Here is a 27,125-nt window from a genome sequence, read left to right on the forward strand (position 1 = left end):
AATGTTATATAAAAGATATGCTCCAACTAAATGTAAAAAATTGGATTCATGCCGGGCAGTGGTGGCGCACGCCTTTAATCCCAGCACTTGGGAGGCAGAGGCAGGCAGATTTCTGAGTTCGAGGCCAGCCTGGTCTACAGAGTGAGTTCCAGGACAGCCAGGACTACACAGAGAAACCCTGTCTCGAAAAACCAAAAAAAAAAAAAGAAAGAAAGAAAGAAAAAAAAATTGGATTCATTTGCTACGTATAACATTCTTCTTTGGCTGGAAACCCAGGAAATAGTCATTTAGTCAAGTAAGTATCAAAATACAATGGTTATTAAGGGGTTGAAAACATGCATTTCATGTAGGGTTTTTCCATTTCTAAGAGCAATGTTAATGAGGGAACAGCAATCCGTATGCAATGAACACACTTGAGACATAAAGATGGCACTCTAGGGTAAAAGAGCACTGCCAATACAGTACTGTGTAGGAAATGATCACCTTCTGGTGCCAAGAGTGAAAACCATGCACTTTGAGATTCCATGTGCTCTTAATTTATCAACCGCAGGGACATTTGGGATAAATATAGAAAAGGACACTACAATTTTCCAATAGGCTACTGTAATCCAACTTTCCTCATGGGAATAAGACATAATAATAGAATTCTGGACTGCTGAGTTGGGTCAGTGGGTAAAGGTGTTTAGTTTCAAGCCTGATAACCTAAATTTGATCTCCAAGAGCCATTTGGTAAAATGAGAGTTCTTACATCCAACTGCCCTCTGACCTATACACACACACACACACACACACACACACACACACACACGGCACATATACACACAGACAGCTCTAATGATACCGCACTCACCTCTCATTTCTTCTGCAAAATTATGGCTCTGACTCAAACACACTTTGACTTTACCAAGTTCTTCCTCCAGGTGGCAGATTTCTTTGGTCCTTTGCTCAGACTGACTCCTAATGAGACTGTTTTCCTTCTTCATTTCCTAAAAACATAGTTCGTTTTAATCTAAACAGATGCTCAAGGGAGTCACAATTTCTGCCTTAATAAAGGTCCTTCACAGATCTGTCTGTATCTCAGTCAGCAATGAACTTTCCTTTCCAATATCTAATTAAAGTATCATCTTATCTGAATCAAATTACATCATAAAAGCAGATACCAAATCTAAGAATTATCTTATACCTTCAGGAAATATGCTTCTTCAAATTTTCTGGTTGTTAAAGAGTTAACTCAGAAGAAAAACCCTACATATATAGTATATATATATAGTATATATAAGGTAACTAAAGACAAGAGTTTCTGATTCCTATCAAGACAGATTAGTCAAAAACAGCTTTTCAAGAAATAAAATACCACACTAATGTTCCAGGAACAAATTTTTGATTTTTACTGCAAAAACAGCAGTATAAGGTTTACTATCATAAGAGTGCCCTTCTAGATGAAATTTCCTTCAATAAATGCTTTCACCGACATAGCCTCCAGTGGTACATATACTGGAATGTATACTATAAAAATGAATCTATAAATAAAACAGCATCTCAGCCTTCAGCAGGATTACCTCCATGGTGTAAAGCGTAGTCCTAGTCATTCACTACATAGCTAACAGAGCTACCCGCTAGAAAGACACTGAGTAATCTAGGTGATTACTAGTAGAGTAGAAGCTAGCACAGAATTCATCTTGGATAGGGGAGCCTAAGCATTCACAGGTTCATTGGGTCCATGATTAAATATTCATACACACAGGGATATGCACAGCAAAGTAACACACACATACATATATACATAAAAGTGCAATTTCATTCCACTATGTTAAGAATTCTTAAACTAAATCACACAAATGTACACACCAAATAAAAACATTACTCCTCCTTAACAACCTAAGACTGATACATTAAAAAAACACTCCAGTCAGCTTAAACTCGTTTCCTTTAGGTTTTTTTTTTTTTTTTTAAGGTTTATTTATTTATATGAACACACTGTAGCTGTCTTCAGACACACCAGAAGAGGGCATCAAATTTCATTAGAGATGGTTATAAGCCACCATGTGGTTGCTGGGAATTGAACTCAGGACCTCTGGAAGAACAGTCAGTGCTCTTAACCACTGAGCCATCTCTCCAGCCCCCAGTTTTTATTATTATTATTATTATTATTATTATTATTATTATTATCTTTATTAGTGTGTGCATCCATGCATGCATGCACTGGAGAGGCAGGGCATGCTATGGCACTTATATGGACAAGAGGACAAGTTGGGGTAGTCAGTCTTTTCATTCTACCATGTTGGTTGGGTGCAGGGATTAAACTAAGATGTTTGAGTTTGGCACACTAAGTTATCAGGCAGGCCTCACACTTGATATCTATCTACTTCAGCCTCCTGAACACTGGGATTAATGGCACCCCTTGAAACTTTTAATAATATTTTAATAGCTGAAAGGTACATCCACCTATATTACACCCTACCCTCAAGAATTGGCATAACACCACTAACTGAGAGAAAGTAAGTATATCTTACATCTTACAAAAAGAAATCCGTAAGGCAGTTTTTTAATTACACTTCAAAAATACCCTTCTGAGAAGTAGGAAGACATTTTTTGAATCTTAAAGTAACAATTAAGACCCATCCTCCAAACCCCACTGCACTGTTAGAAAACAGATGGCCCTGGCGATGCTATATTGGAAGGCTGCCTTCAATTATCAGTCTGGTTACTACCAGCAGATGGGTACCCATGTAACAAAGCCAAATTCAAGAAGAGGGAGAATCTGGCTACTAGAAGTACTTGAAAACTTGCTGGCAGCTGCTGTGTTCATGTATATACATTCATTCCATCATTAAAATGAGACAGCTTGTTGTCAGTATTACACTCTGGTCTCCTGTGTTCCGATCCTGTCTTCCTTACACTAGGAGATTGACTATGGAAGATATCAATGAGATCTAAAGGACAGCTACAAAAAGATCTTAAGACAGAGAAATTAACCTGCATACTAGTCAGTAGTCAAGCTTGCAAGGAAAAAATCATGAAGGTAAATTGATTAAAATTAGCATTAATAAACTACAGAAATGTAATCACTTGTTTGTCCTTCAGACTAAGAATAATTACCCATCTAATGAGATCACAGATGTAAAAGATAGAACACTGTAAGTACTTTGACACATGTAATGGGAAATTGTTATTAGTATTTCTTCCCCAAATAAAACATTTGCAAGATCATAAGAGCTGAATCATGAATTGACTTACTATTTTTATAATCAAATCCTTGAAAAGGAAGCAGGAAAGACAGTGCATGCTAAACAGAGTGCACCTCCACAGGGGATGGGGATGGGGCATTGAAGAAAACAAGTACCACAAAGGGGAGGCGTGGTTGTCATGTCTGCATACCTATTTATTGGTCTCTCTGTGTCTTAGTCCATAACTGCAGACATTTAAGAAAACAGCAAGCTCAATGAAAAGATTAGGGTGTCTTTCCCCATTCTGGCATTAGCTTTGTAAATACTGGTTACTAACGAAGGAATGTTCAGCCAATCCTGGGACTCGGCAGGCTTATAATGCTATGACTGCAACCAACCCAAGAATTGTAAGAGGCCAGAATTTAGAAAATGAACATCTGAAAATGGATGCACAGGCTGCCATCCATCAGCAATTAGTGTTCCATGAGGCTCCAGCCACTTAAGTCTTGACTGGGTAGCTCATTAGCAACAATGAGTTAAGCATACAAGGGTAGATTCTCTAGGCATCTCTTCTGTCCTCACGTGATTTGCAAAATTGGGCAATACTCTGGAAAACAGCAATCTCTATACCGCAAACCAGCACTAACGCTTAGCAAGCAATCCCACCCAGAGCAACTCGGTTTAGGAGCAGCAAGGGAAACATCACTTCCTAGGGCCAGGCAAAACAAAGTACAATTCGAGTATGCATTTCATGATCCCATCCATGAGAACAGCTCAATATGTCCCCTGCTGGGTGAAGGCTATCTATGTGGGAATGGAATGGATGCAAAGATATGCTTTCTCCCTTCTACTTTGTCATTCTTGCCTGCCAGACCACATTCCTTAGAGGACCTAATATAATACAGATCCCCATTCCTAGAAGGTCCCCAAGCAAGCGTTTCCTCATTCTGCCTATCATTGATGGCATTTTACTGCCAAACCCCAGCTCGATGGAAGCTGGCACTTGAAGCCGGGTGAGTAGCTTATCTAATCCCCACATCACTTTGATACTAAATGTTAACTTTACCCTTGATTGGGCCATTAAATCACATTTCCAGCACTGATAATTTCTAATTGCAAGATGTATATTAGTTTACTAGACACAGTCAAGGAAAATTTCAGTACAACTGTCACTTCATTTCAGCATCCAAAACCTATAAGCACATTGAACTTGTTTGTGCTTACTTATAATTAGACACAGAAATATGAAAATTCTCAAATGCACTGTCTCCTGGCCATGACCCTGAAGGGCTGACACGTAATTGCAAATAATTTTAACATCAAAGGTCATTGATATTTGTGAAAAACACCAAGTACATCTTGAACTTCCATGATTTATTGGACATTTACAAGCTGGGCACTGGGCCACATACTTTATATGAAAAAATGGACTTAATCATGAATAGTCTTGAAAGGGAGGGATATTATTTGTACCTGTATGCACACTAGAAAGGGATCACCCCAAGGTAACACAGTAGATGGTCTACATCTAGATTGTTCCCACTAGAGCCACCACTACTGTAATCCCCAGGCTACAGCAGCACTCTGACAAATCACTTCTCTGGACCCAACCACAGTTCCAAGTACAAGAGCCAGGAAGTCCTTTCAACTCTTACTGTTTTATCCCAAAAGAATACTCACAGGCAGACATAAACATAAATTAAGATGAATAGTAAATCTGTACCTTGGCCCTGTGCTGAGTGCTTTCCACACATGACTATGTTCATTTTAAAAAGGAAGGCATGTAATGCAGAAGAGCAGCCTGGAATTAGAGATAGCACCATAACCCAGACCCAATGGGGAGAAAGTAAGTCTTCAGAAACACCTACAAGACAATGTCCAGACTATTAAAATGCCCCAGCAAGTCATGTCAAAGGTGTTTACACTCTGAACCAGATGATAGTTCTACAAACTGTTTGAACGGGCAGCCAGTCAAATCGCAGGAGAGTTCCTGGCTAAAAGGGAAGCTCACAGAGGGAAGAGCTTCATGCCAGTCTGCCTGTGGAAATGTTAGCAGAAGCATCTGTTGGTTGGTCCCCACTGGCCAAAAGGCAAACATTTGTTTTGCTGCAATAAACATGCACTGGAAATGTTTGCAGATGAACCCATCACAGGATTTGACTGAATGTTTTCCACTTACAGTACAGGAGTTGAATACCCCCTCCCCCATCTCCTGCAGTCTTCCCACTTTGTTGCTGGCTGCTTTTATAACTTCCTCTTTGCTATGACAGGTGTTCACATTTATAGTGAAATTCCATGGGGGCAAATATATTATATATTTAGACTTTCATCACCTAGATAAGGAACTGTCGTTATGGACAAAATTATTTTTCTTTCATCGTTAGCAGGCTAAAAAGTGTTGACAAAACAGTTCAGTAGTGGGAAAACATTTTCCTGTAATACCTGAGAAGCCACCTCTGTTGTTCTTTGTTAATTTGTGGCTCTAGTCAAATCCATCCATCAGCTGTTTCTAAATGCTTCTTAATTAAGTCCTTCAAAAAACCTTCAGGCTACCAAGAAGTTCAGAGACGCCAAACTGACATGCGTAGGAATAAAATCCTCAGAGCACTCCCGGAGCCATGCACTCATCCACTGCCTGGCAGGACAAGAATCTCTACAGGCAACATGGGACCCTAAAATCAATGTTCATTTCTAAAGAATAAATCCATTTTATTATATTATATTCATTTATAACATAATATAATTATATTATTAAATAACATAATTATAATTATGTTATGTTATTTATCTTTGGCAGTGCTAGAGACTGAACTAAGGTCATTTCTTTAAGTCTATAATTTCCATGGGGTTTTTAATACTGTGTAATTCCAAATTAATCTTTCAAAAAGATTTTCAGACCTCAGAATTGTAGAGAAAAGGCAGGCTCCATGAGACACTCAGCCAGAGTGTATGTATCTCAAAAGAAAAAGAGTACATGTGTGCCAGCATGGGCCTGTGATGCCAGCACCTGGGAGAAAGGAGCAGTGGGATCTGGAATTTAAGTCCTATGTTAGCCACTTAAGTAGGCTTTAGGCTATTCTAGACAACTTAGACTCTGCTAAATAAATAAATAAATAAGGTTGAGAGGTAAATTAAATAATAACTCACATTAACAGTTCCATTTACTCCCTTTAAATTCCAAACAATTCCTTCCTTTTTTTCCATAATAATTCCACCTCTCAAGTGGTCTAAAATAATCTTTAAAACAGTGATTCTCAATCTTCTCAATGCTGTGACCCTTTAATACAGTTCCTCATGTTGTGATGGACCCTCAAACATAAAATTACTTTTGTTGCTATTTCATGCAACTGTAATTTTGCTACTCTTATGAATCATAATGTTAACACCTGACATGCAGGATATCTACAGGATATTTCACCCCTGTGAAAGAGTCCCTAGACTCCTGGAAGGGTCTTGCCCCACAGACTGATAACTGCTACTTTACAACTTGTGATTATAGGAACTGGCGAGAGGTTCAGAGGTTCAGAGAAGTAGCTGCTGCTCTTGCTGAGGACATAGAGGATCTCATAACCTCTCTTCTGGACTCTCGCGACAGCAAGCATACATGTGGTGCACAGATGATACATGAATGGAAAGGAAAAAAAATTAAAACTTGATTATATATTTTTTTGTTGGATATTTTCTTTATTTACATTTCAAATGTTATCCCTTTCCCTTCCCCCCCTCCCGCAGAAACCCGTATCCTATCCTCCCTCTCCCTGCTTCTATGAGGGTGCTCCCCGACCCCCCACCCACTCCCACCTCCCCGCCCTGGCATTCCCCTACACTGGGGCATCGAGCCTTCCAGGACCAAGGGCCTTCCCTCCCATTGATACTGACAAGGCCATCCTCTGCTACACATGCAGTTGAAGCCATGAGTCCCTCCATGTGTACTCTTTGGTTGGTGGTTTAGTCCCTGGGAGCTCTGAGGGGTCTAGTTGGATTATATATTCTTAATTCATCATGCTAAATGCATGAGTAATCATTTCAAAATTTAAAAAAAGGAAAATAAGGACATTAAACATATATAAAACACTTATATTAACACCTGGAAAAGAAAAAAAAATGTATGGTACTAATAAAGTACTGACAAATTAAAATACCGAGTCCCTTTTTGGACCAGGGAGATGAGATAGCTCAGAAAGATGCTATCTTGAGTTTGATCCTGGGAACCCATATAAGGATGAAGAGAGGACCAATGCCTACAAGTTGTTCTCCAACCTCCATGAACATGCTGTGACTCATATGTGCATGCACACATACATACTTTGTTTTCCCAAGAAAGACATTCTCTTTACCCTGTGTGGGATCTGCTCCTTGACCCTCCTGGTCCTCACATACCTCACTGCTTCTCCTCAGCTCGTTCTCTGTGATCTGACTTGCCTGAAGAGCCTGTTCTGCTCTGCTGAACTTGTGCCTAGACTCTTCCAAACTCCTTTCTAGCTGCTGCTTCGTTGATGTGATCTACAATAGAGGAAAAAATAACCAAGTTTTCTAAATGCAACTTCTCTGCAAATAATCAACCATTCTTAAAGAATAAGAAAAACAAAAAAGCTGAGATGAGAGAGGGGGGCACAGACAGACAGACTGAGAGAAAACAGGTGATTATCCCCTCACTATACAGAATGTTGTGGGATCTGCCTATAATCTATGCACATGAATTTTGCATCATCTCCATATTACCCGAGGGTGCTATATAAGTAGTTACTTTATTAAGGAAAATAACAAGAAAAAGTCCATAAGTTTTCAGAACATCATAGTACATAAATGAGCCAGAGACACACCCAAATGTTCACACTACAGAAAGAAATTAAACAAACCAAAGAAAACAGAGCCATTAGAGATTGAGGACAGATGTGGCAACCAGGGTTGTTAAATGCAGAAGCGCAGGCCTCCTAATCCATGAGCAAACAGCAACCCAAGAATAGCATTGCAATCAAGGCCTAAGGCTGTCCCCATTTAGTATATTGAGTTGAGAGTCAGGGGGTCACATGGCAAAAATGAAGCAAGTGAGGGGAGGACAGGAGATGAACTTCACAGAGAATCAGGGAAGGGACCTGGGTCGGCCACCCAAACAAGATCTGGCCTAATGATGGGGCAGTAAGTGACTATACAGATTTGAGCAACGGAGCTATATAGGATCTGACTTCCCTGATGGTAGCTTTGCTCTAGTTACTGACTGAAAATACACTCTTAAGAAACAAGCACAGATGGAGGTTTGAGAGACAGACAGGAGGCAACTGAGAATGGTAACTGGGATTGGGATGTTGCGTGGACATGGTTAAAACAGTTGTATTCAATGTCGTGTATGAACACTGACAAAAAAGTCAAATTTATTCTTAGCTTGGAGGAAGGGCACATGGGAATGTTTCTGGGGTGGATGACAAAACTAGTCCCTGATAGGTAATGGTGACAAGACCACATACTATAAAATTTGTAAGAGCCAGAGAGGGTGGAGATGACCAGAGTGAAACATGTCTTTGGGACATGACAGGACACTTGCAGTCATGAGCGTACAGCAGCTACAGCTGTGTGTTCAAGACCTGCACAAGATCAGGTTAGTCAACACTCCAGCATAGACTGGAGAGAAGGAGATAGCTACCTCCCATTCTCAACTGAGGAGCAATAGACAACTGATGGCTGCTGAGAGAGGAACAGTTTTCTTTAAGGGTATGGCCCCTGGCAGGTCAACTCTGCTCCACTGAGTGCTCCATATCCATGAGTACATTAACAGTACAAATTGGACTCAAGAGTTATTAAAAAACAAAACAGAATATGAAGTTTGAAGTGTAGCTCTAGAAAGCATTAAAAAAAGTGAAATATGATCAAAATATATTGTATTCATCTTTTAATTTTTAAATAAAAACATTACAAAATAAAATATACTATCATTCACACAGGAATAGATACACATGCATTATAAAATACAAACACACAGAAACAACTGTGCATCAATAAAGGTAGATTCAGCACTTTTGATGGACTAGGTTGAGATGTGAGACAAGAACTGTGGGAAACCTGAAAGTGTGGGCCTGAGCACTATGAAGAACGTAATTCCTATTTAGAAAGATACAAGGACTAAAGGAGGTCCTCATCCAGAAAAAAAAACAGAAAACACTGATCAGCTCGCATAGGTAGAATGCCATAGACTGAAGACAGAGCAAGAGCCATCATAACATAGGTAGCATCCAAAGCCAGAAACTTGGGTGGCACCACTCTTACAAGTCTTAAATAAGCCAAGTGGTAACTGCCCGAACTTTAACTCTGAGGGAAGGAAATACTGAGGACAGCTTCCCATTGTTATATACCCCATAATGACCAGAATATCAGAGACCTGCAATGATATTCAGATCTAATAACCCAATCTATCACCTTTTTTTCTGAGACAACTAAGCCATTAAGATTGTTTTCTACTTTGAAAGGTAACTATGGACAGAATATTTAAGGAGACAGAGACCTAGACTGACTTCCATTACAAAAGTACCAAAAAGCTGATCCCAAGGATGTTGGGAAGAAAACAGTCATTTCAGAGATGGGAGAACAAGAGGAAGGGAAGAATGACGCTCAGGTTCTAAAGACTGTTAAGACAGGAGCAGGATCTGGTGTGCTACTGTTCACTAGGGTGACTACACATAGTAGTTATGTTCTGCACAAATGCTGGGACAAAGGATTTTGAAAGTTTTCACCATAAACAACGACAAATGTTTTGGATAAACATATTAAACCTGAAATATTACATTTTTCAAAAAGTATGTATCAAATATCACATTTTTCCCCTGCTTTTCACTTTCAGTTAAAACAAAATCTAATCAACTAAGACACAGAGGGAGCACGTGTGCAGGACTATGTGAACTACGTTCAGTACCCTACCTTCTCCAGTTCTAGCTGGCGCACGCTGAGCAAATGCTTTGCTTGTTGTAACTCCTGGGTAAGCCTGGTTTTCATCTGAGTGTACTCATGGTCCAGAGCTTGGAAAGACTGATGCTGTCGGGACAGCTCCTGAAATGCAAAATATCACATCAATCTACCATTAACAAAGGTGATCCCAGGCGCAGCTGCAGCACACATATCCTACCAGGCAAGGCTATTTGCAAAGTGCAAGACACAACAGGGAGCCAAGCTGACCATCTACTGAATGCCACATACAATCACCCATGATGCTGGTCCCTAATAATCAAATCTAGGTCTCCAAAGGTCAACAGTCACCACCTGACCACATGGAAGCCAGCCTATTTTCACCTATCGCCTATCTTAGTTATCTCAGTTTGGAAAGATGAAGGGTGGGAAAGAAGAGCTGGGCTGCAATCAACACAACTTAGCACAGAACACACTAAAACTTTAGGCTTAGGCACTAGGAAGATGGCTCAGTATATAAAATGCTTGCCATCCATGTATGAGCATGGATTCCAGGAACCCCAAAAAAACCAGGTAGGTGTGTAGCCAGCTGTATTCTCAGCATTCAAGGGCAAGCTAATTAGCTATAATAATAAATCAGCCAGCTCTAGGTTCAACTCAGAGACGCTGCCTCCAAAAATATAGTGGAAAGCAACTGAAGAAGACATTATGCATCATTCCCATACATGAGCATGTATGTGTATGTATATCTGTACTCACATGTGCCCATACACATATAGACATGCTTTTAAAACAAAACAAATGGCTATAGGATCTGGCATGGTGACACACATATATCTAATCCAGCACTTGGGCAGTGAAAGCAAATGGACCAGTAGTTCAAGGAACTTGGGCTAAATAAGCTCATAGCTCATGTTCAGAAAGAGAGAGGGGGAGAGGAGAGAGAGAGAGAGAGAGAGAGAGAGAGAGAGAGAGAGACAGAGAGGGGGGTCAAGAGCTTAACTAATCAATCAGCCATAGACCATTTAGAACAGTCTTCATTTGAAAGAACAACAAGTTAAATGCTACTAGTTGATTTGGGCAGCCAAGGGAATGTTGATGGACATTTATGTTCAGACTGAAGCTCCTGAACAACCCACACTGATAAAATACTCCCACCAGGCCACCTCTGAATCCCTGACTACTTCTAACACCTTCTTAGGTAATTAACCAACTCACAGCCTTAAAAGACAACTGAAGAACATGAAGCAATTCTCTCACTGTAGAGCACGACCTTAAAGATGCTCCTTTCCTACTCAGTATCAAATTCCAAGCCCACAAAAAAGACTAACTCCAAAAAAAATGTCCGTCCTTGGGAATCAAGAAGTGAATGGTGGAAAAGTATAAAAACGCAGATGTGAGGGAAAATGTAGTGGCCTTCAGCTCACAAAGAATGCCTGTTCCAGAATGTCCTCAGTCATAAGAAATAGTTCTTGTTCCAAATTGCAAAAGTCCTCCGTGAACCCAGTCACCTTACCTCTTGAAGCTCCTTTTCTTTCTCCTTAATTCTCTGTTCCAGAGAACGTTTAGCACTCTCTGCATTCTGTCGATGACAACTCAACTCCTCAGTCAAATTTTTCAGCTTCTGTTCCAAGGTAGTACACTGATAACAGATAAAAATGTTCCATATACAAAACTAGTTACAGAGAATGAAGCCAAATTTTGTGTTTTAAGAAATTTTAGTCCAGGCCAGTGTGGTGACCTATACCTTGAAACCCACCCAACACTGGGGAGGCAGAGATAGGCAGATCTCTGAGTTCAATATCAGTAGGGTCTACATAGTGAGTTCCAGGCCAGCAAGGGCTATATACTGAAACCCTGTCTCAAAAAACAAATAAAATAAAAATAAACTGTAGTCCCTAAAGTCTGTCTCATGTTTACCATGTTTTGGTCTTTTTATTTCACTTAAAGTCAGGTTCATATTCATTATCCAAATCATAAAGTCACTATGATTCTATAAGCACATATGAAGCTTATACAGAGGAAATATCAGCAAGGATATTAAACATCAGTACATTTTTAAAACACTTCACAATGTGTGCCATGGGAGAGGGAGACAGCAGTATCAGAACATAGCAACAGCACTGCATGGCAAGCAGATCCCAAGGCAGCACTAGGCCTGAGAGCTCAGTTCAGGGCTGAGAGTGTGACTCCAGTCTCCAGAACCTGCATGAAGAGCAGGATGTGATGGTTTGTTTGCATCTGTAAATCCAGCATTCCCACAGCTAGACAAGGGATGGAGACATGCGAAGTACCCAGAAATTCTTGTTCCAGCTAGGCCGAGGACTTACTCCTGCAAGTTGTCCTCTGACCTCCTTCACATAGAGCATCTATAAACAATCAAGGCAGTGATACTGACCTAGTGATTTAGGAACTATAAAATATCTAGGGCAAGATCCTTACTATCCTATGAAAGTCTGTTGTAATCATATTAGAGACAGACAAACAGACAGATTTTTTTCCCCTTGAGTCAAGGTCTCACTATACAGCCTCAAACTCAGGGATGTATTTTCCTGTGTCAGACTCCATCTTTCTAGTGCTGGGATTAAAGGAATGTACCACCATGCCCAGCCCATAATGAATTTTTGTGAAAAACTTTAAATATAAAATAAACTGCTTCTTTCCTAATCCTCATTGTGCCATTACATTTCTAGAGGCTCACAAAACCCCAGAAAAAAAACAGCTAATTTCTAATTATGCTCTCACAAGCAACAGAAAGAATATGCTGTTGCTTTTTTACATATTCAGTTATCTGCCCATTTTAAAATTACATGAAAACTTAGGGTATTTTTCTAAAATTAAACAAAACTGTTTTAGTCATTCAAGTGTCAATCTTCATTCCATTCCTTGAAGCCATCCCTTTAGTTCAAATCCTTAAAATAGCTGACCCCCAAAATACAACATTTAAGTAGTAATCATAAAGTTTTATAGGGGCTGGAGAGGTGGCTCAGAGGTTAAGTATACTGGCTGCTCTTCCAAAGGACTAGAAATTCCCAGCACCCACATATGAGCTCACAACTGTCTGTAACTACAGTTCCAGGGAATCTGACACCCACATACAGACATGCATCCACGCAAAACATCAATGCACATAAAATAAATAAATAATCAAAAAAAACCTTACATTAATGGGAGTTTTCCACTCTGTGAGATGCCTCAATTTAGTAAGCTTCCTCACTAATATTTTTCTCTGAAAATTCCACCAATATATATGTGTTTGAGTATATGTGTACATGGGTTTGCAAATGTGTAGAAAGATGTATATGAGCAGGTGCAAATGGAGACCAGAAGTCAACATTAGTGTTCTCCATCTTAGTTTTTCAGGCAGTCTCTCAATGATATTGGACGAGTTCACCAATTCTGCTGGACAGCCTAGACAGCCAGCAGCAGCAGGGGTCCTTCTGCCTCTGCCCCCACACCACTCCACCCCCAGTGGTAGGACTATAGACACATGCAACCATTACCAGCTATGTTGAATTACTATGTGTACATATGTGATGGGGAAACACAATACATGCAAACAGGTCAGAGAACAGCTTCTGGGAGGGAGTCAGCTCTCTCCTACCATGGGCTCCAAGGACTAAACTCAGGCTGTCAGTTTCTGCAGCAACTACTTTTACCCACTGAGTCAATAAACAAATCCCATGTATGTACGCAAGTAATTTAAGCATGCGTGTTGGGGACAGATTAAACTACTGTCCTTAGGCTTGTGTGATAAGCACTTCACTGAGGAAGCCATCTGTTCAGCTACCCAGAGTGTAATTTAGCACTACTATGAGTATTATATTGGAAATTTGAGAATTGAAGAAAACACTACGCAATATTTTGCTGTAAGACAAAATGTCAGTTATTAAGCAAAGATGAACAGTACCAATCTGGTCAATGGTGACTAAATGATTTTGGAAATACCAGAACTTTAAGAAGATAAAAGTGAGCTTTACATAGTGGCACATTTCAGCACTCAAGACTGAGACAGGAAAACCATCAGTCTGAAACCAGCCTGAGCTACACAATGGAGCATGTTCTCAACAAAAAACACTGAAAGTTTTACATGTGTGCATATGTATACTCTATCATGCAGATGAATTCCCAACTTTTTATTTGGGTGCTGGGACTCCACTCAGGTCCTCAGCAAGCACTTTACCAACTGAACCATTTCCCTAGCCTCAGAAAACATTACATGCTTAAGCCAACAGATCAAATTCACCTTCTGCCTCAGACATTAAGAGACCTTCATTGTTACAATAATTTTTATGTTTTTAAATTCCCAAGGAATAGTAAGTACTACATGATTTGTAAGAATAAATATAAATTTTAACAAATAGTGAGTGAGAGCCTGCTTTGCTCTGCATATGGAAATGGATAGCAACTCAAAGATCACTGGCCATAAGGACAGACTGGCATTTTGATGATTGACAATCTCACACAAAAAACAAAAAAACAAAAACAAAAGACCCTTGGCGCCCTCTACTGGTACTCCCTCAAAGAGCAACACATTCCTAAGGGACTTCAATCCTTTCTTTATAGACAGGGTAGATTAAAACAGATCGTTGAGGGTATTTATACTTCATTCAAAAATATTTGAATGCCACCGTGATACACACAGTCCATGTGTATGTAACTGTCCATGTGTAAGTAACTGGCCACTAGATGTCATGTATGCTCCATAATAAGGCAGTGGTTCTCAACCTTCCTGATGTTGAGACCCTTTAATACAGTTCTTCATGTTGTGGTGACCCCAAACCATAAAATTATTTTCATTGCTACTTTATAACAATGAAGTAACGTAGTAATTTTGCTACTCTTATGAACCATAATGTAAATATCTGCTATACAGGATGTCTAGCATACAAGCCCTGTGAGAGTGTCATGTGTATGACCCACAAGTTGAGAATCAATGCTCGAAATGTACGCTCAAGTTCTTGCAACTATGTAGTTTATGACCCTGAGCACTCCCTTCCAGCCTCAAACTGAAGTCCGTAAATTGTTAGGAAAGACCCAAACTACAAGCAAGCACTCAATCACTTGAGAGCACACAGTATATTAGCTTTTTGGGGGGTTTTGTTGTTGTTGTTGTTGTTGTTGTTGTTGTTGTTGTTGTTGTTTGGTTGGTTTTGTTTTTTGAGACAGGGTTTCTCTGTGTAGTCCTGGCTGTCCCGGAACTCACTCTGTAGACCAGGCTGGCCTCGAACTCAGAAATCCGCCTGCCTCTGCCTCCCAAGTGCTGGGATTAAAGGCGTGCGCCACCACCGCCCGGCGTATATTAGCTTTATATTTTTTTAATAAGCAATTCTAATGACACACAACATAATGTGTGTCAGCAAAACATTTAACAAAGTTTCATGAGGTACAAAAGAAACTGGAACTAAATTTCCAGTTGGGGGATTTGAAACTGACTGGTGGAAAAAGGACATCCAAAAGGCACTGAAATAAAACCAAATCTTAAAGGACCTGGCAGAATAGTACTGAGATGAAGGCCAGAGTCAAGTTCTAAGCACTGTCCAAGTAAAAACTCTTAACAATCTGATAAGAGACCTCATCAAAAATGACAGGTAGAACAAAGATCCTTTCTCACCAAAACAAGACTGTTCGTTCTTGTTATATAGAGAGAGGCATAACCTAAAATTAGCTGAGTTGACTATAAACTCAACAAGTTGTGATAACAGCAATTAATATTATAAATTCACCCTGACGTAGTTATTATGCCAAAACCTTTACAAAAATTACCTCAATCTTTACATCTAAACATCACTTTGAAAAAAGGTAGACTAGGCATATTCTTACCTATTCCACACAGCAACAAATTCAAATTCTAAACATTACTTTGAAATAAACTGAGTGGAAAGAAGGAAGGAGATTAACTAGAGTTCAAGTCAAATATAAACACAGCACTAGAAGAAAACAAAACAAAACTAGTAAACACACCTCAACCCGGAAATATCCTTCAGGAACGAAGAGGAATGGAAACATCTTCAAATAAAGGGAAACTATGGCCTTACGTCCAGTGCACACACACCCTACCCTAAAACAACTCAACAGGAGGCACTTTAAGCAAAAAAGTAACAATCAAAAAACAAATAAACAAAACACCCAGAATCTTGGGAGAAAACACAAGAAAGCAACAATAATCTCTGACATTTTTAAACATGACAATTGACTTAAAAAATGAAATGCAGTCAATATAGTTCTAAGTTTATGTTAAGAAAACATTTTAAGATTATTATAAATTGGGTAGAGTAAAAAACAAGGGAGACAAGTGTGTCATAATTTATTAAAGCTGTCAAAATGAACATTACCAATAGCCTATGAGTTCTATAAAATGTTTATGTAATTCATGGAAAGGTAAGAAACAACACAATAAAAAGCACAAACAGAAAGCAAAACAACAATGTCAGGCTTAAGTCATGACAAATAGTTACATCAAATGTAAATGAGCTAAATTCACCAACATTAAAGAACTAAAGAACATGACCTAACTGTATGCAAAACATACTTCAAAAAGAACAGCATAAGTAAAATGAAAATAGAAAGACAAATACAGGAATTTGACAACTCTGATTAAAAACAGAAACCATTATAATTCCCTCTGTAGGAAACAAATGATTTTGCTAATTATTTTTTAAAAACAAGAACAAAAAACAAATGTAGGGCTGGAGAGACAGCTCAGAGGTTGAGAGAACTGACTGCTCTTTCAGAGGTCCCGAGTTTAATTCTCAGCAACCACATGGTGGCCCATTTTCATCTGTGGTGGTACCTCTTCTGGTGTGTCTGAGGACAGCTGCAGTGAACTCATATATATATAAAATAAATATTTTTTAAAAAAACAATGTAAAATATTAAAATCTCCATGAAAAAAATCTCTAGGCCTGGGTAGTTTTATTAGTGAATTCTACTACATCCAATAAGAAAAACAAATCAATGGCACTTTCTTCCAGCAAACAGAACAGAAGAGCTCCCAGTTCATTTAATGAAGCTAAAATTACCCTGATAACAAGTATCATACAAAGATGGAAGAAAAGAAAGAGATGCCAAACAATAAATACCTTGCATGAAAATCAGACACGTAAATCCTTACCAAGTTATTGGCAAATAAAATCCACAGCTAAATAAAAAGTTACATACCATAATCATGTGGGACTTTTTCCAAACACATAAGGCTCCTTCAAATATCTGAAACCCAACCAGTGTGGTCTGCCAAATTAATAAGCTGACTTACTCAAGGTTACCTCAGCTGCAATGGCACAAGCAAGACGGGTCCTATTACATCTCAACCACACAGCCTATATCAGCAGCACCCAACATGTGCTTCCAAAGGCCTTTACTAAGAATTACTTTATGAACTTAGGTATAAAAAAACCAGCACTTTCTCAATCATTCATGGAAAGTCAAGTACCTTGGTTGCTGCTTGGTCATACTGTGCTGTGGCTCTCACTACTTCATCTCTGGTCTTATTCAAAATTTTCTCTTTTTCAATTAATTCCACTTTCGTTTTCTCCAGTTGTAGCTTTAACTCTTGAAATTTATTTACTTGGTCTTTCATTTCCTTTTCTTGCCCTTGCAGGCGTAGCTCTAACTCATTCATCTTGCTTTTTAGGTCTTAAAGCAAAAAAAAAAAAAAAAAAAAAAAAAAAAATCACATTCCAATTTAAATAGAGAGAGAGAGAGAAAGAAAGAGAGACAGACAGAGAGACAGAGACAGACAGACAGAGAGAGAGAGAGAAAGAGAGAGACAGACAGACAGACATTTTCAAAATGCTCACAACTTATTTTACCTACTCTGAAACCTTGAGTGAGATAACCCTAATTTACATTAAATACAAAAACTACCTTAATTGGACTTAACTTCAACAGTCAGCATCTCCATGGACATGTGTATTTAAATACACTAAAGAAGAGTAATGTGCTTTCTTATGTCTTCATGGAGGAACACAGGGAGGAAATGACCAGCAGTATCTATGGTAGTGGTGTGCTTATCACAGGGCATGTCCTCTGTAAAGTCGCTACTGAACTTTACACTCTGGACACTAAAGTTTGCTTTATGTCCATATCAATTCAAACGTGCTGGGCAGTAGGACCACTCACCCCTCCTACAGTACCTAAGAGCCTTGCCTCCACTGAAGAACAACAGTGTAAGCCTTGTACACTGCCAAAATTAACAATGAGGCCCCTCCCTGATCCTGCACACAGTGCTGGTTCCAACAACATTGGCAGTGTAGCAGCTCTCACCAGCACATACTGATGATGAGTCTCCATGTATCTCAGCACTGGAAATTAGCATAGTCCACAGAGCAGATTCCAAAACACCACCTGGTACGCTTGGCTGTCAGTTTAAGTGTGGAACAGCAGCCAAGGTTACAGGTTTGCTCCCATATGGACAGCCTGGCACGCAGGGCAGAGCTGCTCTGTACACAGGCCATACCTCTGGCCAAGGCAGGCTCACTCTAAGAGCCAGGTGAGAAGCACGAGACTGCAGACTTGTAATAACCTTCTCTCTGCTTTTGGGAAAAGAAATCAACGCCTTCTGACTACTTCTAAAGGCTCACAGCACCATGTGTCAATAAAACACAAGTTCCTCCAAAACTGTCAATGCCTTTTGTCATTACAGAAATGGCAAATTTCACAACATAGGTCTGGGATATGAACTACCAAGATGTCTAACAAAATATACAATGCACACCCCAGACTAAAATTATCTAGGAAAACCTTCATTTAAACTAATTTGTCAGAAAGTTACCTTGATTCTGGGCTTTGGCCTGGTGCAAAAGCTGAGAGCTCTGAGGATCACCAGGGACGCTGCTGTTGCAGTCTCCTCGCCCTGTCTGCACACTTGATTTGTTAGGAGTCACTTCTTCCCCCAAAATGTGAGCAGCAGAGACATCTCTCCTTAGTGGGGTTTTCAGAGAACAAGATGAAAGGCGACTTGGGGTTTTTTCCTGTTGCCAAGAAAATACTGAGGAGGAAGCCTGATGTCTTGCGATGTCCCGGTGATTCATGGTGGCTTGGGAAACAGGCAGGGTTGTTTTCTGCCAAAATAGAAAGTCCTTAGAGCCCTTTAGAAATCTCAGTTTTTAAATTTATCTTTTTCCCCAGTGTTGGGGATCAAACCCAGGACCCTGCCTATGTTCCATACCCACAAACCTGGAAAGCTCAACATTCAGGGCCATTTCTTTCCAAACAGAACATGAAGCCACAATCCCGTAATGATGATACTAGCACAGCATATTAATAATGAATGTCAGACAGATGCAGGACATCATAAAGCCCAAGTCCTAGTAAGGCAATGTCCTAACAGGTTTCTCAGGTGAGCAAGAACTACCATCTGAGGTAACACCCATTCAAAGGGGCTAAATCTTGGCACTGCTTATCATTATTCACCTCCACTTTAGATCCCAAACTGGCTTTCCTTTGTCTTGTTCTCTCCACCTACTTCTACACTAAATATCAACCTACAGAACTGTCATTCATTTCATTTTCATACCTGCTAATCCCCTAGAAATATCATGTGGATGCTTTATAATCAACACTTGCATGTAGCCTGTGCTCTAAAGTACTTTCTGCCTTCTTTCTGATGAACACAAGGACTTGGAGACAGATGCTGTGCTAACTCTACAGCAGGCACTCTTTTAGCTATTGGAACGGTTCAATGGTTACACACTCCTTTTAACATCAGGGGTGGAACTGGTGGCACCCAATTCAGAAGTACATGTCTCTTAGACAAGTTGGATAACTTTACTTTTACTTATTTTGGTAAGCAGTATGTTTGGTACAAAAATCCTGGCGACCTCAAAACAAGCTTTAAGGACGGGTAAAGAAATAGGTATCTACTTATAAAGTCTGCCTTAAGCTGTCTGAGTTGTAGCATCTCACTAAATGCCTATGTCTTTATGCCTTTAAGCAATAATCTCAACACTTCTGTTTACTGGCCCATATGATAATGGAGTCTCTCTCTATTACAGCACAGTCAGTAGAGTATGTGGCCAGTATGCATAAAGTCCTTGATCCTATCCACAACACAGCATAAACCAAGTTCAGTGGCACACATCTGTGACCCTGGCCCTCAGAAAACAAGGCAGGAAGTTCAGAAGTTCAAGGCAATCATCAGCTACATAATAAGTTTGAGGCAAGTCTAAGATAGAGACTGTCTGAAAAACACAAAACAAATACACAAACACCTACTGGCAACTACTTAAACAGGACACCACATTGCCAACATTCTCCTCTGAAATGAAAATTTTACCAATAACAACTCTCAAAACCCACAGTTCTGAGAGTAATTGCATTATACCAGAGGAGTCAATAGCAGGCATCAGGAATAAGGAATAATTCCCTAGACCTTCCTTCTCCAAACAGGATCCTTATGACAGTTTTGATAAGAAGGTAAAATGGCCTTGGTACCCCCATGAACATTTAATATTTGCAGATAAAGCTAACCTCACCCAGGGTTTTTAGTTTTGATTTTAAGACAAGGTCTTAACCATATAGCTCAGGATGGCTTGGATTCAAGTCATCAGTCTCCTCAGAGCTGAGATCACAGGCATGTTCCACAATGCCCAGATTTCTCCTGAGTTTAATTTTATTTATTTGTGTAACAGGTAAGTACAGGAAGGTGAATACTGCTGCACCTGTGTGCAGATCAGAAGACAGCTTTGGGAGTCGGTTTTCTCCTTCCCCCACGGTGCCAGGATCAGACCCAGGAAGACAGGATGGCACAGCAAGGGGCCTTCACCTGCTGAGCCATCTTGCTGGCCTCTATTTTTAAAACAAAGAAAAATAATCACTACCAATGAGGCCTGGAGTTTTTCTCAAGGTAAGAGAAATATACCAGATCTATATAAGGCAACCACTCTCCTTATGCTACAGCAAAGGGTTTCTATAAATGCATCTTCCTCTGCAGAGACCATAATGAACTTACTTTAGCATGCAAAGCTTTAACCTCTGCCTCTAATCTTTTTCGTTCTTCAACTTCTTTGTTATATTTTTCTTTTAGATCTTCATATGTAGAACCTAAACCCAGACAACCAAATAAGATTTTGTGTCAACTAATGATTTCATAACGGAATTAAAAGATAAGCAATGATTGTGCTAAGTCTTGAAATAAGTAACTTAATATTTAATAGAACACTGTGGAGCAATATGTCAAAGTATTGATCAAATTACACATATATGAAAACAGAGGTGTCTCCTATATTCTGAAACTGAATTTCTTTTTGAAACATACTTCAGAAGGGTAAAACGTAAGGGTTAATGCTTACCCCTAACTGAGCAACGTAACTCAACAAACAAGCAAACAAACATGCAATCGGGGATGACATTTTTGAAACACTAAAATTAGAAGCTGACTCCAAATTTGGACTAAGTCATTAAGTCATTAATTCATAATTTAAAACTCTTTAGAGTTGTTTATACGAATACTGACTCGGTGTGAGTGGAGTTATAAAAAGTTTCTGCGGCGTACTGCATGGATTCAGGGAAACATCTGCTGACTGTGCAACTTGTTGGCTTCTTTCAAGTTCAGATTTACACCTGTTATAAAAACCCAAGAGACCAACAACACAGATTAGAACAAAGACTACAGAACACCAATGCCATACATTTCCAAAGAACAAAGAAGTGTTATAAGACTTAGCCTCTCAAAATCCCTTTATCCAATATTTAGTGAGAGCTAATCCTTAAGCCAGATGTAAAAGGAAGCACCTTCTCTTCAGAACATGATGAAGCCCTATAAGCACTTTAGGCTGGGGACACAGTCCAACCACATTTGACATCCCATCTACGGTACAAAAGAACTTCAGAAATACAAGTCAAGTTATAGTCTTGAAACACAGGTTCTAATTATGAAAATGGAGACATTACTTATGATAATCATTGTAAAACAAGAGACTCGGGGTAGGCAGGATGGCTCAGTAGGTAAAGACGTTTGCCACCAATCCAAGATTGATCTTTGGGATTCATAAAATAGGAGAAAAATGACTACCAAAAATTATTCAATGACCTCCCCGTGTGTGCATGAACACACAAATAATTTAAAGACTTGATAGATATTACATGGCATTGGAAAAAGAGATACACAAATGAAGTTACCATAACACATCTAGAAATCCCACGGCTAGAGATGCTACCCACCCACTTTAGGGGCTCTTTTGCTCCATAGACAGAAATTACAGGCAGGCACATGCTGCTCCCTGAGTACCTGGCAAAAGCCAGGAGTGACAAATGATGTCTCTGCAGTGCTGGTCTTTCTGCAGGTATTGTATATTGGGACCCTTAGCACTACAAGTTTTAACAGTTCTTATGTGAGCCTAGCTACAAGTTAGGATTCCTCAGCCTTTGCCCAAGCTCTCAGGTGGAGGTCTGACACCCTTAGTACTGAAGTGCACAGGAAGGTTACTCAGACAGTTACCGCTTAAGTTCCTGTTCCAGTTTTTCTATTTGCTTTTTGCATGAGCTCAGTTGACTTTCTTGGAAATTCACTTGTGACTCCTTAACTTGAAGTTCATGAGAAAGCTTCTGCCTTGTTTTCTCCAAATTTTCACATATCTCCATCAATCTTTGATTTTCCCTTTTCAGGTCTGCACCCTCAGTCTTTCCATCTTCAACCTAACAGAGATTGTTGACAAGAAAATAGTTATGTACTTACCAAGTATTACATACAAATCTGACTCTAACTTTTCTGTGACACTGTAGTAATAATAAAGCCCTGTGGTGAAGGAGGTGATGCTTCATGAACAAAGACACTTTAAATGACCAAACTCTTAAGTGTATTCACAGACAGAGAATTCTATACAGTCACACATCATATTATCCAAACTCTTAAGTGTATAGACAAGAGAATTCTATACAGTCACACATTATATTATCCAAACTCTTAAGTTTATAGACAGAGAGCTCTACACAGTCACACATTATATTATCCTTTAACATCCTTTCAAGAATGTGAAAATAAAGCCTGCAGCAATGGCTCAGTGAATAAGAATAACTTGCTGCTCTTGCAAAGGACCCGGGTTCAATTCCCAGCACCCATGTCACATGGTTCACAGTTGTCTGGACCTCCAATTCTATGGGATCTGATATCCTTTTCTGAGCCCTCATACATGTTGTACACAATCATGCACACACAACACACATACATATCTTTTAAAAAATAATTTAAAATAAACCTTCTAACTTTTCCTGAACTATTCATTTTCAAGTTTCACTGAGGAAGCCAGTTATTTTAAGGAATCAAAAATCCTTATAATCCCTCTATAAGCAAAAATATATTAGAAGTCATAATCATAATTGTACTATGTGGTAACATAGTTGGCAAACAGGGTTTTGCTTTGTTTTTCATTTTTAAAGTTTTCATTTAATACCCCAGAAGAGATGATGTTGGGAACACCAAAGTTTTAAAGCTCACTCTTAGCACAGCAATCTCTACTTCAACTGTAACATATCATAAAACTATCTCAATCCAGATCTGAAGCCAGATACTTGGCCTTGTCACACACAGCAAAAAAGCCAATTCCCAAAAATAAGTTAGAATGAAATTAAGCCCTAAGTATCCGCAGGCAGGCAGCCATAAAGACACAGATGAAAAAGACCAGAAGCAATTGAAAATGTCTGAAGAGGGAGAGAAGGTATCACCTGGAGATGGCGAGACCTGCTTCCTACAGGAGAGTGAAATCAAGGTGAAATGACCCAGGAGGAAGCCATACCTTCTGCTTCTGCTTCTGCAGCGCAGCTTCAAGAGAGTCCAGCTGAAACTGCCTCTGCTGTTTCTCCTTCTTCAGTTTGTCCAGCTGTCCTTCAAGATCTTGAATCTTTTGAAGAGCTCTGGTAGGGAGACCTTCCTTCCATTCTTCCAATGCCCAGCTCATCTTGTTTTACTTTTAAAGCATTTAGACGTAAACTGAAAAAAAGTAATAAAGTTAGTAAAGAAACTTTTAAGATTCTAGAACATTCTGTGGTTTCCTCATTTTATTCTTATCTTTCAGTTTTAATGTCTTAGAGAGCTGCTTGCTTTGCTGAAATGTTTCCAGGTGAAATCGATCCTACCTGTATGAAAGAAAAGCATCACGCTATCTTACAAATATTCTCTTCCTCCTTCCCACCATCGTCACTCACACTCTGGAGCAGTGCTTCTCGCCCTTCCTAATGCTGCCAACCTTTACTATAGTTCCTCATGTGGTGCTGACCCTCAACCATAACATTATTTCATTTCTACCTCCTAACTATAATCTTGCTGTTAGGAATCGTAATGTAGACATCTGATATGCTGGATATCTGATATGTGACCCCTGTGGGGGTCAAAACCTAGCATTTAAGAACCACTGCTTGTTATCCTCAGGGAAGCCTTTTCTGTGATTCCCAAACAGGTCACAGTTTCCAGTCAGTTTTTCATAAGATTATCTAACTCTTTCCAAGCTGTATCATTTGTTAAACTGATGCATGCATGCATCAAGAGTGAGTGCCAAGCTACTGGCAAGACTGTTGCAGAGGTGATAAAGGCACACTCCACATGAGAAAGAAATACAGACAGGGACTCAAAGGACAACCCGAGCCCTGCCACTGTCACTCAAATTCAACTGTTCTTTGTGTCTTGGTTTTGTCAATTATGAGAGTAATGTTGGCAACTTCCTCAAGCATTAGAATGGCATCTCCCAGTACATTTTCTATAGTGTTAACTATTATGTCAGTTCCCCAAAAACACACTTCAGCTTATGACACAGAGGAAATGTGGATTACCTCTTTCTGAACCACATCTGTGTATGTATACTGAGATAGTATCTAACTGTAAATATTCTGGAAAAATACTTTCTAAAATTAAAGAAAAACAAGGATCTTGGCATGTGAGATATCAGGCCTTGAAGGCAGTTTTTGCTGTCAGCTTCACTATTTTTTCCCAGATCTCATTTCTCAGAAGACATTGGTAACTCCACACCCAATTTCCCACAAAATTTTCTGAAATTTTGAAATTCTGAAAGGCCTCTTAACTAAAACAAAAAACAGTTGCCCCTGCTCTAAAAGATGGCAGTCATGTAGCCTGTTCATTCAAGAGTGAGAGTATACTAGACCAAAAACCACACAAAAATTTGTCTTAACAATTCAGCCAGCCACCAAAATCATTACATCAAGATGCCACAGCCATTTCAGCCTTTTACCCCAGCACTTGGGAGACAGAGGCAGGTGGATCTCTGAGTTTGAAGCCAGCCTGGTCTACAGAGTGAGTTGCCAGGACAGCCAGTGCTACACAGAGGCTCCATCTCCAAAGAGGAAAAGAGCCATTGCCAACAAGATGAAAAAGAACAATCTAGTGCTGATATAGGCAAGGAAACCCAGCAGGTTTCTTTTCTAATTCAAAACCTACAAACAGCTATATATGCTTGTTTGTAGTCACACACTTTGTTGAGAACAAGAAGGTAGTTATATATGTAGTTAATATAACAGAAGTTATACCTTATTATGCTGAGGATTATTATACAATATTTACACTTGAATTCCTAATTACAGACCTAAGCCTGTCTTCCCGAGGCTGCTCACCTGGGTGATGTAGTTTAGCTTAGGGTCAGGTTCAGTTCTGTTTTTCTTTTTATTATTATTATTTATTCATTCTACATCCTAATGGTAGTCCCCCTCCCACCTCTACTCCCAGACCCACCCCCACAAACACCTCCCCTTCTCAGGGAAGGGGAAGACCCCTGATCCTGGAACAACATCAAATCCAAGCAGGATTACACACATCCTTTCCCACTAAGGGTTAGAATCCCGAGGGCAGATTAAGGTGGCTCCTTTTCAGATGTGCAGAGCATTGTTTAGTGTCCACTTATATACTGTTCAGTGGGCATCATGGGGTTTTAGGATTGTTAATTTGAGCGAATGATGTCAGAGTTTTGGCTATTAGCCTTGGGTGTTTAAAAGGCATTTTTTTTTTTTTTTTACTATGTTCATTACACGCTTATATACATTTTCTGCCTCTCCTACACTTACATATGAATACACCACACCGATCGCCTAACTGCCATTAGGAGTTGACAAAGTAAGGAACCACCTGTCAGCCACCTAATTCGGGTCACTGGAGCAAAAGTTGTAAAATCCGTAAATGAAAAACGTTAAGATTAAAGAGGCAGGGTCTGAGAGGAAGACGAAAGTGAAGCAAAATCCCGGAGGTGAAGGTTTAAAAGGACTTCCACCAGAAAGTATGTCTTAAATACGCGGAGGGCTCGCTTCAAGGGCCAATCGTCCGCCTCAGGCCCTAAGGAGGTTCTGGAAGATTTCTACGGTTGTCCTCCGTCACAATCCCTTGCCTGTCAGCCAGTGCTAGTTATTTCTGGCTGCTGAGCACACAGCACAGCCTGGCACCCAGGCGACCCTAAGCCGCCAAGTGAGAAAGAAGCTTCTAGAAACCATGAGGGCCTCCGATGGGGCGCCGCGGGTAGGGGCACGGGGGCCCCGGGGTGGGGGACGCAACTCACCCTCGGGTGGGGGAGCTCCTCACAGAACCTGGCTCCCGGCTCTGAGAGCACAGGGTTCCTCACCGCCGAGCTCCTCACACAGCGCGCCGCTCCTCCCCGCCCAGCACGCGGGATTCAAACTGCCCGCGGCCACCGCCCCTCTTCCTCTCGCTCACTTCCGCTCCCGCCCAGCTAGCCCCCACGCCTATTGGCCATTGTGAGAGGCCTTCGACCAATCCTCGCCCGGATTCTCGGTGAACCGCCTCTGATTGGCTCTTTTGGACGACTGTTTAAAAACAAGCCGTGCGGGTGGCAGAGCAGACGTCTGATGCACTGGCGTTGCCTAGAGACTGGTGCTGCTCGCTCTGAGGAGCCGACTGCGGGTTTGAACAGCGCCTGGGCTGTCTTGAGGAGGAGGGTGAGGTCTGTGCTGCAGGATGGCCGCTCACTCTAATCGTAGACAAACGTGAGGTGTTAGCTCTGAGGGGATTATTACTATAAAAGTTGGCTGCAAAGTTGAGCCAGCTGGCGCACACCTATCATAGCAACCCTGAGGAGGGCGTTTAGAGGACAGCCTGGGCGGTATAGAGTCCTT

At 40.2% G+C, this 27,125-nt stretch overlaps 1 protein-coding gene across 1 annotated transcript in view; it reads right to left on the reverse strand.

Moving 5' to 3' along the window:
* Window positions 1–26,700, reverse strand: part of Cenpf (centromere protein F) — a 45,713-nt gene extending 19,013 nt beyond the window's left edge. The window contains exons 1-11 of the mRNA XM_034513660.2: window positions 26,552–26,700; window positions 23,795–23,988; window positions 22,501–22,697; window positions 21,517–21,623; window positions 21,013–21,104; window positions 18,835–19,123; window positions 17,494–17,696; window positions 11,578–11,703; window positions 10,077–10,205; window positions 7,548–7,670; window positions 851–986 (exon numbers count right to left, since the gene is read on the reverse strand). Of these exons, the coding sequence (XP_034369551.1) occupies window positions 851–986; window positions 7,548–7,670; window positions 10,077–10,205; window positions 11,578–11,703; window positions 17,494–17,696; window positions 18,835–19,123; window positions 21,013–21,104; window positions 21,517–21,623; window positions 22,501–22,697; window positions 23,795–23,956 (1,564 nt within the window). The 5' untranslated portion in view covers window positions 23,957–23,988; window positions 26,552–26,700. The remainder of the gene's footprint in view (window positions 1–850; window positions 987–7,547; window positions 7,671–10,076; window positions 10,206–11,577; window positions 11,704–17,493; window positions 17,697–18,834; window positions 19,124–21,012; window positions 21,105–21,516; window positions 21,624–22,500; window positions 22,698–23,794; window positions 23,989–26,551) is intronic.
* Between the last annotated feature and the right edge of the window lie 425 nt (window positions 26,701–27,125).

Source organism: Arvicanthis niloticus, chromosome 10, assembly GCF_011762505.2.
Source record: "Arvicanthis niloticus isolate mArvNil1 chromosome 10, mArvNil1.pat.X, whole genome shotgun sequence".
NCBI lineage: Eukaryota > Metazoa > Chordata > Mammalia > Rodentia > Muridae > Arvicanthis > Arvicanthis niloticus.